Genomic DNA, 18,458 nt, shown 5'->3' on the forward strand with positions numbered 1-18,458 from the left:
GTGGTCTAAAATGGCCCCTACACCACTGTGCCCGGGGAGTGTGCTAAAGCGCTGTCTAGTATGCCTAAGTGCAAGAAAGCTGTGATGTGTTTTATGAGGAAAAACCTCATTATATAAACCTCGTTCAGGTAAGAGTTATAGTGTTGTTAGGCAGTGAGCTCAATGTTAATGAATCAACAATTTATATTAAATAAGGTGTCTTTAAACAGAAACACATATAAAACAAGGTTATATAACTGGCCAGGCATGGTGCCTCACACCTGTAATCCCGGCAATTTGGGAGGCTGAGGTAGGCAGATCACTTGACGTCAGGAGTTCAAGACCTACCTGGGCAACACAGTGACACCCTGGCTCTACTAAAAATATAAAAATTAGCTGTGAGTGGTGGCTCGTGCCTGCAATCCCAGCTATTTGGGAGGCTAAGGCACAAGAATCGCTTGAGCCTCGGAGGCAGAGCTTGCAGTGAGCAGAGATCATGCCACTGCACTCCACCCTGGGCAATGGAGGGAGACTCTGTCTTAAAAAAAAAAAAAAAAAAACAAAAACCCACCAAAAACCAAAAACAAACAAGGTCATATACTGATGAGTTGATTAAAATGCTGTATCCAGAGTTCTGAAGGAATATAACTCTGTATTTCCCTTAGGAGCAACGATTCAGTACTCGCTAATTCAGTGTTTGCGGTGAATTTTATAGAATTTATAGAACATAAACACCACAAATAACAAGAATCAACTGTATACTGTATTCTATTTGTGTAACCATTTCTTCCACTAGAACAGAAGTTGGCCAACTAGGCCCCCAGGCCAAATTCAATCCGCCACCTGTCTTTGTAAATAAAGTTTTTTTTTTGTTTGTTTTTGTTTTTTTTTTTTTGAGACGGAGTTTTGCTCGTTACCCAGGCTGGAGTGCAATGGTGCGATCTCGGCTCACCGCAACCTCCGCCTCCTGGGTTCAGGCAATTCTCCTGCCTCAGCCTCCTGAGTAGCTGGGATTACAGGCACGCGCCACCATGCCCAGCTAATTTTTTGTATTTTTAGTAGAGACAGGGTTTCACCATGTTGACCAGGATGGTCTTGATCTCTCGACCTCGTGATCCACCCGCCTCGGCCTTCCAAAGTGCTGGGATTACAGGCTTGAGCCACCGCGCCCGGCCTGTAAATAAAGTTTTAATGGAACACAGCCATGCTCATTCATTTACATACTGTCTATAGCTACTTTGGTGCTACAACAGTAAAGGTGAGTGGTGGCAACAGAGAACATATGGCCTATAAAGAAATTTACTATCTGGCCTTTCACAGAAAAAGTGTGGTAACCTATATACTAGACTCTACACAATCAGAAAAAATAACAATAGCGTATTTATCTTTACAATCCTAGCACAAAACTGGCACCACAGAATAGGTAAACTTCAGTCTGCTTAAGCAATGCCCCAGAACAGTCTTCTAATCCAAAAACTCAGGGGCGAATGCATTAAGTTCTCCAGACCTGAATAAGGCCTGAAAAAAGAGACTATGCAAAGAAAGAAAACAGATAATGATATGTAACAGAAGGAAGAAGAGCAAAAGGAGAGAGATCAAGGTAAACAAAATCTTTGTTGGGTGAAATAAGATAGGAGAAAAAGGAAAACAGACAGACATGTATTACCTTCTATTTGGATAACAGAGATTAGGAGCTACCATGGTACAGTCCAGACTGAAACACAAAACGTTCAGAGAGACCAAGGAGAAGGAAGGGTTGACAAGAGCTTGGCCAAATAGACAATGGCATTTCTCTTGTCTAAAGACATATTTTCTACAAACAGCACCAAGCATGTTGTAGGTATAGTCACAGCGTGTTGGAGAAAATGCTGTGAATGGTAAAGCAAATCATTCCAGGAGAGGAGAACTCACTAAAGTTTGAGAGACAAAACACCTATTGGCCACATGGAGTGGCGAAGGCTGAGATGGGAGACTGCTTGAGCCTAGGACTTCGAGACCATACTGGACAACCTAACAAGACCTTGTCTGTACATATTTGGCTGAGAATAATGGATGGAATAGGCATAAAAAAGAATGGGCAAAAAAACAGGCATGGGCATAAAAAAGGTAGGAACCTATATAATTAGGTTCACATAATCATTATGTGAGGAAATTTTGCTCCTAACTCCATATGTAAATAATATGAGCTGGCCATGGTGGCTCATGCCTGTAATCCCAACACTTTGGGAGGCCAAGGTGAGTGGATCACTTGAGGTCAGGAGTTTAAGACCAGCCTGGCCAAAATGGTGCAACCCAGTCTCTACTAAAAATACAAAAATTACCCGCATGTGGTGGCATGTGCCTATAGTCCCAGTCACTTGGGAGGCTGAGGCAGGAGAATTGCTTGAACCCAGGAGGTAAAGGTTCTAGTGAACCAAGATCATGCTTCTGCATTCCAGCCTGGGTAACAGAGCGAGACTCCATCACAGAACAAGACAAGACAAATCAAAACAAAAGTCTATCAGTCCCTCATCTATCCGCCACTCCCAATCTCATCTGCTCACTCTTCCCTAGCAGACAGATATATATTACATTCTATTCAAGATGCTAATAGAGCAATCAGATCTAAAAAATCCTCAGCAGTTCTATCAGAGACCCTTGCTTTTCCGTGTGAAAATGATTTCTGATGCAGCAACTTAATATCCTTAATTAACTACCTATCAGCAACAACCCATTTGACAAGCAGTACCCTGTTTCGAAAGGGAGATGAAGAAGAGGAGATCTAGCCACTGAACAAAGAAGGCCCAGAACCCTGGCAATACTGATTTGGAGTGGCCCGGCTGGCAGGTGGGAGAGTTTAAATGTGAATCTTAATAGGATGCAGTCGAGGTTGGCAGTCCCTCCCCAGGTTGTATGTTCAACCCAAACCACATCTCAAGACTAAAAACCAACAACCCACAAGCTAACCTCCTGCAACCATTTAGAGAGAGAGAGAGAGAGAGAGAGAGAGAGAGAGAAAGAAGGGGAGCAGGGGAGGGGGAGAGAGAGATCCAAAGCACATGCCTGGCAGAAGACAAACTAGTTGGGATATTACCCTTGTTACTAACAACCACCTGAAGCCAAACGTTCTGTTTACTCATGGATCTAAATTTAAGTACGCTGTGCTTGAAATTCTCTAGGAGTTGTCAAAGGAACAATTCCAATTAAGGCTAATCACCCAGTTCTGCTATAATGTTCATTTTGAAAATGAGAATTTGTTTCATTGGCATAAATACATAAAGGAACAACTACAGCATAACACAAACTTTATCTTTGCTTATGTGTGATTTTGTTTACAAGAAACACCAGGTGAACACACAGAACTGCATCCAGCTGAATCAAGCTGCACAGGAATACACAAAACATACACATGCACACACCCGAAACATCTCCCAGCTACCTCAGTTCACCACATGATCATGTGTTATGAGCCACACCTATTCACAGCTGCTGTTACTACCGCCCAGCAAATGTCTGTGAGACAGAGTTTCATTCCTGTTGTCCAGGCTAAAGTATAATGGTGTGATCTTGGCTCACTGCAACTTCCATCTCCTGGGTGCATACAATTCTCCTGTCTCAGCCTCCTGAGTAGCTAGGATTACAGGCATGCACCACCACACCCGACTAATTTTGGGGTTTTTAGTAGAGACAGGGTTTCACTATATTGGTCAGGCCGGTCTCAAACTCCGTACCTCAGGTGATCCACCCACCTCAGCTTCCCAAAGTGCTGGGATGACAGTTGTGAGCCACTGCAGCCAGCCTCTGTCCATCAAATTTTAAGTAACCCTCCTTCTACCACTTGACAATAACTCACAAGCTGCAACCATTTCAAAGTCGACTCTCACAAGTCAACTTCATGCCTTCTTCAAGGTAAAGTGCTGTATTTAATGTAGTATTTACGTATTTCTTAAACACTTCACATGTACAAAATTGTACAATAGTTTTAAATTAGGTTCCTATCTTTTTTACTATGTCACTGAGGAAGTTTTTTGAGGGTGGTACTACTAACTCCATTTTTTCCACAAGCCCTGTGGTTTTTACTGCCATGATTTGGCATAGCACAGTAATTTTTAGAAATGTATATACTGCATTACAGCGGGACTAATTTATGTCCAACTGATAATTTTTTTTTTTTTTTTTTTTTTGAGACACAGTTTCACTCTTGTTACCCAGGCTGGAGTGCAATGGCACAATCTCACCGCAACCTCCACCTCCCGGATTCAGGCAATTCTCCTGCCTCAGCCTCCTGAGTAGCTGGGATTACAGGCATGTGCCACCCCAGCTAATTTTTTGTATTTTTAGTAGAGACAGGGTTTCACCATGTTGACCAGGATGGTCTCGATCTCTTGACCTTGTGATCCACCCGCCTTGGCCTCCCAAAGTGCTGGGATTATAGGCGTGAGCCGCCGCGCCCGGCCCTCAACTGATAATTTTAAAAAGTGAGTTGCAGATTGTTATATATAGTACTATCCCATTTTTTTGTTAAAAAATGCATTTTAGCCAGGCTTGGTGGCTAACGCCTATAATACCAACATTTTGGGAGGCAAAGGCGAAAGGATCCCTTGAACCTAAAATTTGAGACTAACTTGAGCAACAAGGAGATCTCATCTCTACAAAACATTTTTTTAAAATTAGCGAGGCATGGTGGCACATACTTCCAGTTCCAGCTACTCGAGAGACTGAGGCAGGAGGATCACTTCAGCCCAGGAAATCAAGGCTGAAGTGAGCTGTGACCATGCCCCTGCACTCCTGCCTGGACAACAGAGAGAGATCCTGTCTCTCAAAACTATTTTTTTAATGCGTTTCAGGTTTTTATAGGTATGTGCATACGTATACACTCATGCTTAGAAAAAGGTCTGGAAGGACATCAATCAGTTAACAGTGATTTCTCTGAAGGAAAGAATACAAGTGACTGCCACTGTAAACTACATATACTTTTTATTTATTTATTTTTTTGGAGGCAAAGTCTCACTCTGTTGCCCACGCTGGCACGATCTTGGCTTACTACAACCTCCGCCTCCTGGGTTCAAGTGATTTTCTTGCCTCAGCCTCCTGAGCAGCTGGGATTACAGGTAGACACCACCATGCCCAGCTAATTTTTGTATTTTTTGTAGAGACAAGGATTCACCATGTTGGCCAGGCTGGTCTCAAACTCCTGACCTCAGGTGATCTGCCCATCTCAGCCTCCCAAAGTGCTGAGATTATAGGCGTGAGCCACCGTGCCCAACCTAAGCTAAATAAACATTTGTTTATTTTAGAGACAATGAATTGGTATTAGTTATGCAACTTAAAAAGTTCCCTTTAAAGTGAAATGAATTTGTTCCAGAACTAGAAGTATTCAAAAGAGTGATCATTAAACAAATCCAATTATATCATCCCTCTGCTGAAAATCCTTAGTACCTATATGATTAATGTTTGATGTGATAGATATTCTGAATACCCTGATTTGATCATTACACATTCTATGCATGTACCAAAATATGTAGCCCATAAATATGTACAATTATTACATGTCAATTTTAAACATGACCAACACAACTCTGAAAAAATAAAAAGCCCTCAATACCTGACAGCCAAACTTCAAAATATTTATGAAGGTCTGACCCCTGCTACCTTCTGTAGCCTCATCCCTCACTGCTCTTCCCTTCATTTGTGTATCCACTAGGATTTATTTAGAATCTTCCATATGCAGACACTGGGGACAAAGAAGTGAGCACACTAGATGTGACTCTACTCTCATAGCGCCTTCAATCTAGCAAGGGAAAGATCTTCACAAAACTACACTTAGAAGCACTTAACTAGAAATGTGGTATTACAAAGGAGAACTAGCCAGTCTCTGGGACCAGGAAACACTTCCCTGAAAACACGACATTTAGGCTGAGACCTGAAGGGTAAGAAAGAAAGTGACCAATAAAGGCAGAAATACTAGTGAAAGGTAAGTGCATTGTGGGCAGAGAGAGGTACAACAGCCAGGAGCCAGAAAAGAGCTTGGACCCCTTCAAGAAAAAAGCCAGTGTGGCTGGAACACAGTAACAAAGGAAGAAAGAAAAGTCTGAAAAGTATAAAATTGGAAGTAGCAGGAGCCAGATCATGAGGGGCCAGTGGACTATGTCAAAGATTTTATAATTGATTATAACAGCAAACAGAAATAACTGACCACATTCAAGAAGGGGGTAGCATGATCAGAAATGGGAATTTGGAAGTTCATTCATTTGAGTTACTGTCTAAAAACAAAGGGCAGAAGAGGACCAAGAATAAATCTGAAAAGACCATTAGGGACTTCTTTCAATAGTATATGGATAACTGAAAGGGTGATAGCTTCAACTATGATGGCAGCTATGAGAAAGGAGAGAAGTGGATGGCTTCAACAATATCCATCTCCTAATAGACTGGATGTGGGAACAGAGGAAGGAAACATGTCAGGCATGACTCAAGGCGCTCACAAGAGAACTTCTCACACTTGGGTCTCCAGTCATACTGAACTACTCGCAGTTCCCGCCGCTGCCATGCCTCATCCAAGTTTTCACGCCTCTGTGTAGAAATGCCTTTACATCATCTTTAAGCTGCAAAATGCGGCCTCGCCCCAGCCTTCCTTAACCATGACTGGATTGTGTATTCCAACAGCATGCTCCCTCAGCCTCTCATGCTCTCATGCTCGCCTTTAACACAGTACTTAGCACACTGAACTATAACATCTGTCTTTCTCACATGACCAAATGCTCTTTGAGGTTAAAAATCATTTTTGGTGGCCGGGCGCGGTGGCTCAAGCCTGTAATCCCAGCACTTTGGGAGGCCGAGGTGGGTGGATCACGAGGTCAAGAGATCGAGACCATCCTGGTCAACATGGTGAAACCCCGTCTCTACTAAAAATACTAAAAATTAGCTGGGCATGGTGGCGTGTGCCTGTAATTCCAGCTACTCAGGAGGCTGAGACAGGAGAATTGCCTGAACCCAGGAGGCAGAGGTTGCGGTGAGCCGAGATCGCGCCATTGCACTCCAGCCTGGGCAACAAGAGCGAAACTCTGTCTCAAAAAACTCAAAAAAAAAAAAAAAAAAAAAATCATTTTTGGTTATTATAACTTCATTGAATCCTCAAAGCTTACTTCTTATCACTGTGCATGTTCCAAGGAACAGAGAAAGCAAGCTAAGTTCTTGGGACCTACTGTGAGAAAAAAAAAAAATACAGAAAGCTAACTTGTGCCTGAGAAAGCAGGTAAAAATGGTAGTGTGGTTTCCTGGCTAGATAAATGAACAGTTATGAAACTGCAGATTTCTTCTTTTTTTTTTTTTTTTTTTTTTTTTAAACAGAGTCTTGCTTCTTCGCCCAGGCTGGAGTGCAGTGGGATGATCTCGGCTCACTGCAAACTTTGCCTGCCGGTTCAAGCAATTCTCCTGCCTCAGCTTCCCAAGTAGCTGGAATTACAGGCACGAGGCACAATGCCCAGCTAATTTTTTTGTATTCTTAGTAGAGATGGGGTTTCACCATGTTGTCCAGGCTGGACTCGAACTCCTGACCTCAAGGATCTGCCCAACTTGGCTTCCCAAAGTGCTGGGATTACAGGGGTGAGCCACTGCGCCCAGCCAGAAACTGCAGATTTCTTTCTCAAGTGCTGGTAGCCTAAAATGAACATACCAAACTCAAAGACGTTAATTTAAAAAAATTAAGGAAAATAGTTACCCAAGGATGTTGTACAAGCTAAAAATACATAAGAAGCTTAATAGTTTAGAAAACAAATTACCAAATTGTATTCTACACAAGTATTTAAAATTTTTACTAAAAATATATTCATATATTATTTGCATAATTAGAAATAACATGGTCAGAAGCGGTGGCTCACACCTGTAATCCCAGCACTTTGTGAGGCCAAGAGGGGCAGATTACCAGGTCACGAGTTCAGGACCAGTCTGGCCAACATCTTGAAACCCTGTCTCTACTAAAAATAAAAAAAACAAGCCGGTATGGTGGTATGTGCCTGTAATCCCAGCTATTCAGGAAGCTGAGGCAGAAGAATCACGTGAACCCAGGAGGCAGAAGTTGCAGTGAGCCCAGATTGCGCCACTGCACGCCAGCTTTGGCGACAGTGCGAGACTGCATCTCAAATAAATAAATAAATAAAATGGGACAGACATGCTACCTGATGCCTGTAATCCCAGATCTTTGGGAGGCCCAGGTGAGAAGACGGCCTGAGGCCAGGAATTTAAGATCAACCTGGGCAACAGGGCAAATCTCCATCTCTACAAAACATTAGCTGGGTGTGGTGGTGTACACCTGTAGTCCTAGCAACTCAGGCAGCTGAGGCAGGAAGTTCACTAGAAATCAGGAGTTTGATGGCATCACTGCACTCCAGCCTGAGTAACAGAGTGAACTCTGTTTTTTATGTATTCATATACATATATATATATATATATATATATATATATATATTTTTTTTTTTTTTTTTTTTTTTTAAAGACAGGGTCTCACTCATGACTCAGGTTGGAGTGCAATGGTGTAGCCTTGACCTCTTAGGCTCATTCTTGACTTTTTTTTTTTTTTTTTTTCTGAGACAGGGTCTTGCTCTGACACCTAGGCTGGATCATAGCTCACTACAGCCTTTAACTCCTAGACTGAAGCAATCCTCCCACCTCAGACTCTTGAGTAGCTAGGACTACAGACCTGCACCACCATGCCCTGCTAATTTTTGAAAAAATTTTTTGTAGAGCCAGAAGCCTTGCTTTGTTGCCTAGGCTGGTACTCAATTCCTGAGTTCAAGCCATCCTCCTGCCTTAGCCTCCCAAAGTGCTGGGATTACAGATGGAGCCACCACACTGGACCTCGACTCTTTCTTCTTCCTGAGCTCCCCATGTTCAACCAAGTCTTTTGGAACCAAGTTCGAAGTATGACCGACCCTTCAATGTCTAGCTCTAGCTTACAACACCCACTGGGGGAATATTACCCTTAAGGCACAATGAACCAGCCACTGCAGTTTCCTTTTTTTTTTTTGAGAGGGAGTTTCGCTCTTGTACCCAGGCTGGAGTGCAAATGGCGCTATCTCGGCTCACCGCAACCTCCGCCTCCTGGGTTCAAGCAATTCTCCTGCCTCAGCCTCCTGAGTAGCTGGGATTACAGGCACGTGCCACCATGCCCAGCTAATTTTTTGTATCTTTAGTAGAGACGGGGTTTCACCATGTTGACCAGGATGGTCTCGATCTCTTGACCTCGTGATCCACCCGCCTCAGCCTCCCAAAGTGCTGGGATTACAGGCTTCAGCCACCGTGCCCAGCGCCACTGCAGTTTTCTAACTACTGTGCTCTCTGTCTCCCCCTAGCCTCAGGCCTTTGCATATGCTATTTCCTTTGCCTGGGAATCGCTTCACCACTTTCCTTTCCCTTCTCTAGCTGACTCCTATTTGTTATTTACACTTCAAATGACCAATGACTACTTTGGTCCCACAGCTATGTGCTCTCATATATTTGATGGGTACTCCAAAACAAAATTAATTACACTATATTCTAATTGCCTCTAATTGTTCAGCCTCTTGTGTCCTCCATTAGAATGCACTGAGACAGCAAGAGATCTTGTCCACTATATCTTTAGTGACTGGCACACTGTCAATTATTACTCACTGAGTAAATACAGAGGAGAAATTTTCTAAACAAGCCTGTGATTTTCTACTGTCACTTCTCCTGGCTTAAAGGAAAAGTCCTAGCCCAAGAGTTATAAGAGGATATCCCACAGAAAGCTGATCGCAAATCAGACCAAGTAACCTGTCCATGCTACTTTAGTTCATTCTTGGAATATAAGGTCAACCAGGAGGAAAAAACAAGTACAAAATCCCACAGAGTCCTAAAGCATCGTGTTGATGACGCCGAACAAAAAGCAGCAACCAAAAAAAAAAAAAAAAATTCAAATCCTTTTACTAAATTCTGCAGTGACACACAGTGGTGAGAGAGGGGAGTGCGTAAGAAAGATAAAGGGCCGGGCGCGGTGGCTCAAGCCTGTAATCCCAGCACTTTGGGAGGCCGAGGCAGGTGGCTCACAAGGTCAAGAGATCGAGATCATCCTGGTCAACATGATGAAACCCCGTCTCTACTAAAAATACAAAATATTAGCTGGGCATGGTGGTGCGTGCCTGTAATCCCAGCTACTCAGGAGAGGCTGAGGCAGGAGAATTGCTTGAACCCAGGAGGCGGAGGTTGCGGTGAGCCGAGATCGTGCCATTGCACTCCAGCCTGGGTAACACGAGAGTGAAACTCTGTCTCAAAAAAAAAAAAAAAAAAAAAAAAAGATAAAGGAAGTGGAGGTGAGAAGGGAAAGGAGCATCAGGAGCCTCAAGTGCTTTGTCTTCTTTGCAGTCAGTGGGAAGGCTCTGTGCCTCACAGCTGGATGAACCAGGGCACCCAGGCTTACTGAGCTAGTTGGCTCACTGTATCACTCTCAGAAACTTACATCACTGGGACTCAGGCTCCCCAGCCCATTCTCTTGCTCAGAATCCTTCCCAGACTCAGTGCCCTGGGAAGACCGTGGATGCGATGGATGAATCCAGATCTCCAGGCGAGTAGTGTCATCTCCAACATGCCGGAAAGTAGACTTCTTTCCTTTCCGCCACTGGTCAGAGTTCAGCTCAAATTCCTCGTGTTGCTTCTTTTCCATCTGTTCTGCCTAGTAACATACAAACACATAAGCTCATGGCCAGGAACAGTGGCTCACGCCTGTCATCCCAGCACTTTGAGAGGCCAAGGCAAGTGGATCACTTGAGGTCAGGAGTTCAAGACCAGCCTGACCCACATAGTGAAACCCTGTCTCCACTAAAAATACAAAATTAGCTGGGTGTGGTGGCACACACCTGTAATCCCCACTACCTTGGAGGCTAAGGCATGAGAATCGCTTAAACCCAGGAGGCAGAGGTTGCAGTGAGTCGAGATCGCACCACTGCATTCCAGCCTGGACAACAACAGCAAAACTCTGTCTCAAATAAACAAACAACAACAACAACAACAAAAAAAAAACCACGTAAGTTCAAACTCTCCTGAGATTCAGCTTATAAAGAGAAAAGCCTCACCTCACCTGTGTTTGTTGCCTAAGCACAATAAAAAGACTGTACCACAGTCCCAAAGTAGCAGAGTGTCATCTGCTTTGTCTCATTAAAGTTAATAATTCTGCAGATTAAATGCGGCAGAACATGTATATCCAAGGGCCCCCTGAAAGCTCTCCGGAAGATCACAAGTTTTGTTCTTCACAGGGGCTGACTGATTACCCATCAGCACAGCCTGATGGGACCATTTAAGGACACTATCAGTCATTCCCTGAGGACAAACACTCAGCAATAATTGCACCTTGGAAAAACCTCCTTGGCTATGATACTGCCACTGCGCAAAGCTAGGACACAAAGACACTAAGGGAAATGCATTACTCTAGGAAGGAATGGTTCTGTGGCATCCCCACTCACCTTTCGCTTGGTCTCTTCAAACAAGCTCATGAGACTTTCCTTGGCAGTCAGGATAGGGTTGCTGGCAGCTAAACTGCGCATATAGTAATATACAGCATCAAGCTTCCTCCTCTGTGGAAAGAGACCAGAGACATTCAGTCAACCAATTCTCTTCCTAACTCCAGCATGAGGCAGCTGACTCAGGAAACCCTACTATCTTTCCCAGCCTGTCTCCCAAGCTGAGAGGAATTCCAACAACAAAATCAGAAATACCATCCATGGGAGAAGCCCTTGCAATTACATCACCGATCTCTTCTTACGCAGTATATCATATATGCAGAGGTGCTCCAAGAGCCAAGTACTCATAAGGAGAGCAAGGAATAAACAGCCTCTTAAAATCTAAACAGAAATTACATTTTGTTCTTAGAGAAAGCATGATATTCAACTCACTTATATGTCCTTCTTATCAGAGTCAGTATGGTATAAGGAAATCATGAAATTACAAGCCAGACAGACTTGGGTCCAAATGCTGGCTTATTACTTGGACTTATAGGAGTTGACTTATTATTATTAAATTATTATGTAACAATCTTCCTCAGCTTCCATATCTTCAACATTACAATGGGAGAAATAGTACCCAGTGGAGGAGTATCCTCAGGTTTACAAAGTGTTGTCCACCGTCTCACACTTAATTGTACTGAATCATGATGTTGTCATTGTTACTGATAATTTTTAATAATAATCAGCTCAACATTTTATGGATATTATTCAATAAATTCAGCAAATAAATACAAGGCTATTTATAAACAATTAATAGGGAAAAGAAGCAGCAAAGAAAAAGGAAGTGGGTCAGAAAGAAGGAAACAGGAAACCATTGAAACAAAGGTGGAAAGAATATCCAAAAGGCTTTTCCACTTTTTCTCCAACTTCATGTTCATTTTCACCGTTTTCCATAACCGTCTCAAAATACATTTAAAATACTAGCTTCTCTCTCTGGCCAGTATCTATTCATTCTTCAAAACTCCTATCTTGTATTCATCTAGCATGGCTAAAGGCACAGGTTCTAATGTCAAATGCCTGAGTCTGAATTTGGTCTTGCATTTATTAGGTATGACATTAGGCACGTTAACCTAGAGAGGTTTCATTATTTGCAAAATGCAGATGTTCATAACATACAGCTCCCAAACAGATTAAATTTTCATAATGCAGGCCGGGCGCGGTGGCTCAAGCCTGTAATCCAGGCACTTTGGGAGGCCGAGGTGGGTGGATCATGAGGTCAAGAGATCGAGACCATCCTGGTCAACGTGGTGAAACCCCATCTCTACTAAAAATACAAAGCATTAGCTGGGTATGGTGGCGCGTGCCTGTAATACCAGCTACTCAGGAGGCTGAGGCGGGAGAATTGCCTGAACCCAGGAGGCGGAGGTTGTGGTGAGCTGAGATCTCACCATTGCACTCCAGCCTGGTTAACAAGAGCAAAACTCCGCCTCAAAAAAAAAAAAAAAATTTTCATAATGCATATAGTTTAACAGAATATCTGGCACACCATTACAGTTGAAGGGTAGCTATTTTTATTATTATTCCAATCCATACTAATTTTTGTCTATACTACTCACTTGACTGGAGACTGTATTTTAATCAATTCTATAAAATATTCTTTTTTTTTTTTTTTTTTGACGGAGTTTCACTCGTTACCCAGGCTGGAGTGCAATGGCGCGATCTCGGCTCACTGCAACCTCCGCCTCCCGGGTTCAGGCAATTCTCCTGCCTCAGCCTCCTGAGTAGCTGGGATTACAGGCACGCGCCACCATGCCCAGCTAATTTTTTTGTATTTTTAGTAGAGACGGGGTTTCACCACGTTGACCAGGATGGTCTCGATCTCTTGACCTCGTGATCCACCCGCCTCAGCCTCCCAAAGTGCTGGGATTACAGGCTTGAGCCACCACGCCCGGCTAAAATATTCTTTCATACCAAAAAATTTCTTAGAGATGCAACTTACAATCAATATCTATTGTTGTGTTTTATTTTAATTGGCAGCCTTTTTCTTAGTGGAACAGAAGATAATGGTGCATCTAACAATCCATTACACATTTATCAAGTCTAATTTATACCACTGTCTATACATCTCACTTATTTTCTCAACACAATTTTTTTCAGGAAAGAAAGCAAATCAGTATTTTATCACTCCTGGCATCTAGCAAAGCACTGCACACATGCTGTGTTCTCAGTAAATTCCTGAGATTCACTGACTGGAAGGGACAGAATGATTGACTGACTGGAAGTGGCAGAAAAGTTGGAAAAATGATATTAACAAATAACTAAGATGAATCAGAGACAAAAAAAAAGAGAGATAGAGGAAAAGAACTTGAAGGAAGTACTAATCTAGGTCAGAGGTCTGTGAAAAAAAATTTAATTCAAAAGGCAAAAGGTCACTGAGGGAATTCAGCACAGTTGCAACATACAAAATCAACAAAAAATTCAGTTACATTTCTATATACTAACAATGAGCAATTTGAAAAAGGAAAAAGAAAACAATTCCTGACTGGACACAATGGCTTGGGCCTATAATCCTAGTACTTTCAGGGGCAGAGGGAGGAGGATCACTTGAAGCTAGGAGTTAAAGACCAGCTTGGGCAAAATAGTAAAATCCTGTCTCTTTTTTTTTTCTTTTTTCAGACAGAATCTTGCTCTGACATCCAGGCTGTAGTGGAGTGGCACAATCTCGGCTCACTGCAACCTCAACCTCCAGGGTTCGAGAAATTCTTCTGCCTCAGCCTCCCAAGTAACTGAGACTACAGGCATGCGCCACCACACGCAGCTAATTTTTGTACTTTTAGTAGAGACAGGGTTTCACCATGTTGGCTAGGTTAGTCTTGAACGCCTGACCTCAGGTGATCCGCCCACCTTGGCCTCCCAAAGTGCTGGAATTACAAGTGTGAGCCACTGTACCCAGCCAAGACGCTGTCTCGAAAAAATAAAGAAAAGAAAAAGAAAGAAGAGAGAAAAAATAAAAGTCCTTTTGCAAAAGCATCAGAAAGAATGACATACTTGGCCGGGCGCGGTGGCTCATACCCCTATTTCCAGCACTTTGGGAAGCCGAGGCCGGCAGATCATGAGGTCAGGAATTTGAGACCACCCTGACCAACACGGTGAAATCGTCTTCACTGAAAATACAAAAATTAGCCAGGTGTGGTGGTACACACCTGAATCCCAGCTACTCAGGAGGCTGAGGCAAGAGAATCGCTTGAACCTAGGAAGTACAGGTTGCAGTGAGCTGGGATCACACCACTGCACTCCAGCCTGGGGGATAGAGCAAGACCCCAACTCAAAAAAAAAAAAAAAAAAAAAAAAAAAAGACATATGTAGGAATACATTTAACCAAGGAAGTGCAAAATTTATTACACACAGGGTTAATAAAAATTAAAGAATTAAGTAAATGAAAAGACACCCTGTGTTCATGAATTAGAAGGCTTAATATTTTGAAGATGGCAAATACTTCCCAAAGTAATCTACAGATTTAATGCAATCCTTATCAAAATTCCAATGATCCTGCAAAAATGAAAATGCTGATCCTAAAATCCATGTCATTACAAGGGACCTCAAACGCCCAAAAGTCTTGAAAAAGAAAAACAAAATTAGAGGACTCACATTTCCCAATTTTTCATACCACAAATGTATAGTAACTAAAACAGCTGTGGTACTGGCATGAGGGACTAACATATAAATTGATGGAAGAAAACAGAATTCAGAAATAAACTCACATATAAAGTGATTTTTGACAAGGGAATCAAGACCACTCAATGAAGAAAGAATAGTCTCTTCAACAAATGGTGCCAAGAGAATGTGATAAGCACATGTAAAAGAATGAAGCTTGGACCTTTACTTCATACCATGTATTAAAATACCCTAAAACTGATCAAAGACCTAAATATAAAAGGTAAAAGTAGCCCAGAGCAGTGGCTCACGCCTATAACCCCAGCACTTTGGGAGGCTGAGGCAGGCAGACCACCTGAAGTCGGGAGTTTGAGACCAGGGCCAACATGGAGAAACCCCGTCTCTGCTAAACATACAAAATTAGCCAGGCATGGTAGCACATGCCTGGAATCCCAGCTACTCGGGAGGCTAAGGCAGGAGAATCGCTTGAACCTGGGAGGCAGAGGCTGCAATCAGCCAAGCCGAGGTCGGGCCACTGGACTCTGGCCTGGGCAAAAAGAGTGAAACTCCGTCTCAAAAAAAAAAAAAAAAAAGGTGAAAGTATAAAACTCTTAGAAAACATAGAGGTAAATTTTCTTAACCTTGGATTTGCTAATGGTTTCACAGCTGTGAAAGGAAGAAAAGAAAAAAAGATAAACTGGACTTCGTTAAAATTTTAAAAAAAAACTTTTGTGCATCAAAGGATACTCTCAATAGAATAAAAAGACAATCCACAAAATGGAAGAAAATGTTTGTAAATCATGTATCTAATGAGGATGTAGCATCCAGAATATATAAAGAACTCATACATCTTGACAACACAAAAAATAACAATTTTTAAATGGACAAAGGACTTGAATAGACATTTCTCCAAAGATGACATGCAAATGACCAATGTGCTTATGAAAAAATGCTAATCATTAGAGAAACATAAATTATATAAAACCATAATGTGATATCGCCTTACAGCCATTACAATGGCTACTATCAGAAAAGCACAAACTAACAAGTATTGGCAAGAAAATGGAGAAATCAGAAGCCTTGTGTGCTGTCGGTGGGAATGTGAAATGGTGTATCTGCTATGGAAAACAACATGGTTGTTAAAAAACTAAAAACAGCTATCGTATGATCTACTAATTCGTCTTCTGGGTACATACCCAAAAGAACTGTAAGCAAGGTCCTAAAGAGTTTTTATTTGTACACCTGTGCTCACTGCAGCTTATTCACAACTGCCAACAGATGGAAGCAATTCAAGTATTCATCAACGGGTGAAGGTACATATAAAATGTGGTATATATATACACCATGAAATTCACCCTCAAAAAGGAGGAAATTCTGACACATGCTACAACACGGATGAACCCTGAGGGCCTAAGCTAAGTGAAATAAGCCAGTCACAAAAGGACAAATACTGTATAATTCCACTTATATGAGATATCTATAGTAACCAAATTCATACTGACAGAAAAGAAGCAGCTGGGCACGGTGGCTCACACCTGGAATCCCAGCACTTTGGGAGGTCAAGGCGTTAGGAGATTGAGACCATCCTGGCCAACGTGGTGAAACCCCATCTCAACTAAAAATACAAAAAAATTAGCTGGGCGTGGTGGCAGGTGTCTGTAGTCCCAGCTACTCAGGAGGCTGAGGCAGAAGAATCGCTTGAACCTGGGAGGCAGAGGTTGCAGTGAGCCGAGATCACCACACGTATTCCAGCCTAGGTGACCGAGAGAAACTACCTCAAAAAAAAAAAAAAAAAGGAAGGGTGGTTGCTGCAGAGGCTGAGGGAAGAGGGAATGAGGAGCTATTATTTAATAGATAGGGAGTTTCAGTTTTGTAAAATGAAGCAAATTCTGGAGACTGCTTACACTACAGTATGAATGTACTTAATGCTACTGAAGCTACGCTTACAAACGAGTAAGACAGGCTGGGCGCGGTGCTCATGCCTGTAACTCAGCACTGTCGGAGACTGAGCGTGGTGACTCACACCTATAACCCCAGCACTTTGGGAGGCTGAGCCCGGTGGCTCACGTCTATAATCCAAGCACTTTGGGAGGCTGAGCATGGTGGCTCACACCTGTAATCCAGCACTGTGGGAGGCTGAGCGCCGTGGCTCACACCTGTAATCCAAGCACTTTGGGAGGCTAAGCGCAGTGGCTCACGCCTCTAATCCAGCACTGTGGGAGGCTGAGCGCAGTGGCTCATGCCTGTAATCCAAGCACTTTGGGAGGCTGAGCATGGTGGCTCATGCCTGTAATCCAAGCACTTTGGGAGGCTGAGCATGGTGGCTCACACCTGTAATCCAAGCACTTCGGGAGGCTGAGCGCAGTGGCTCACGCCTCTAATCCAAGCACCGTGGGAGGCTAAGGTGGGCAGATCACAAGGTCAAGAGACTGAGACCATCCTGGCCAACATGGTGAAAGACCGTCTCTACTAAAAATACAAAAATTAGGCCGTTGTGGTGGCTCATGCCACCACAAGTCTAAAATTCCTCCCAAAGTGCTGGAATTACAGCACGTGCCACCCTAAGTGCTGTAATTCCAGCACTTTGGGAGGCCAAGGCGGATGGATCACCTGAGGTCAGGAGTTTGAGACCAGTCTGGTCAACATGGCAAAACCCCGTCTCGGCCGGGCGCGGTGGCTCAAGCCTGTAATCCCAGCACTTTGGGAGGCCGAGGCGGGTGGATCACGAGGTCAAGAGATCGAGACCATCCTGGTCAACATGGTGAAACCCCGTCTCTACTAAAAATACAAAAAATTAGCTGGGCATGGTGGCGCGTGCCTGTAATCCCAGGTACTCAGAAGGCTGAGGCAGGAGAATTTCCTGAACCCAGGAGGTGGAGGTTGCGGTGAGCCGAGATCGCGCCATTGCACTCCAGCCTGGGCAACAAGAGCGAAACTCCGTCTCAAAAAACAAAACAGGCCGGGCGTGGTGGCTCAAGCCTGTAATCCCAGCACTTTGGGAGGCCGAGGCGGGTGGATCACGAGGTCAAGAGATCGAGACCATCCTGGTCAACATGGTGAAACCCCGTCTCTACTAAAAATACAAAAAATTAGCTGGGCATGGTGGCGCGTGCCTATAATCCCAGCTACTCAGGAGGCTGAGGCAGGGGAACTGCCGGAACCCAGGAGGCGGAGGTTGTGGTGAGCCGAGATCGCGCCATTGCACTCCAGCCTGGGTAACAAGAGCAAAACTCCGTCTCAGAAAAAACAAAACAAAACAAAACAAAACAAAAAAACCCCGTCTCTACTAAAAATACTAAAATTAGCTGGGTGTGGTGGCATGCACCTGTAGTTGGGAGGCTGAAGCAGAAGAATTGCTTGAACCTGGGAGGTGGAGGTTGCAGTGAGCTGAGATCACGC

The 18,458-nt window shown here is 43.4% G+C and overlaps 1 protein-coding gene across 3 annotated transcripts in view; it reads right to left on the reverse strand.

The window, feature by feature from the left end:
* The window catches only part of SMG6 (SMG6 nonsense mediated mRNA decay factor), a 255,604-nt gene that overhangs the window by 220,696 nt on the left and 16,450 nt on the right, over positions 1 to 18,458 (reverse strand). For all 3 annotated transcript variants that reach the window (XM_003933086.4, XM_010343667.3, XM_010343666.3), the window contains exons 7-8: positions 11,427 to 11,537; positions 10,427 to 10,639 (exon numbers count right to left, since the gene is read on the reverse strand). In XM_003933086.4, the coding sequence (XP_003933135.3) occupies positions 10,427 to 10,639; positions 11,427 to 11,537 (324 nt within the window). The remainder of the gene's footprint in view (positions 1 to 10,426; positions 10,640 to 11,426; positions 11,538 to 18,458) is intronic.

Source organism: Saimiri boliviensis, chromosome 17 (genome assembly GCF_048565385.1).
Source record: "Saimiri boliviensis isolate mSaiBol1 chromosome 17, mSaiBol1.pri, whole genome shotgun sequence".
Taxonomy (NCBI): Eukaryota; Metazoa; Chordata; class Mammalia; order Primates; family Cebidae; genus Saimiri; species Saimiri boliviensis.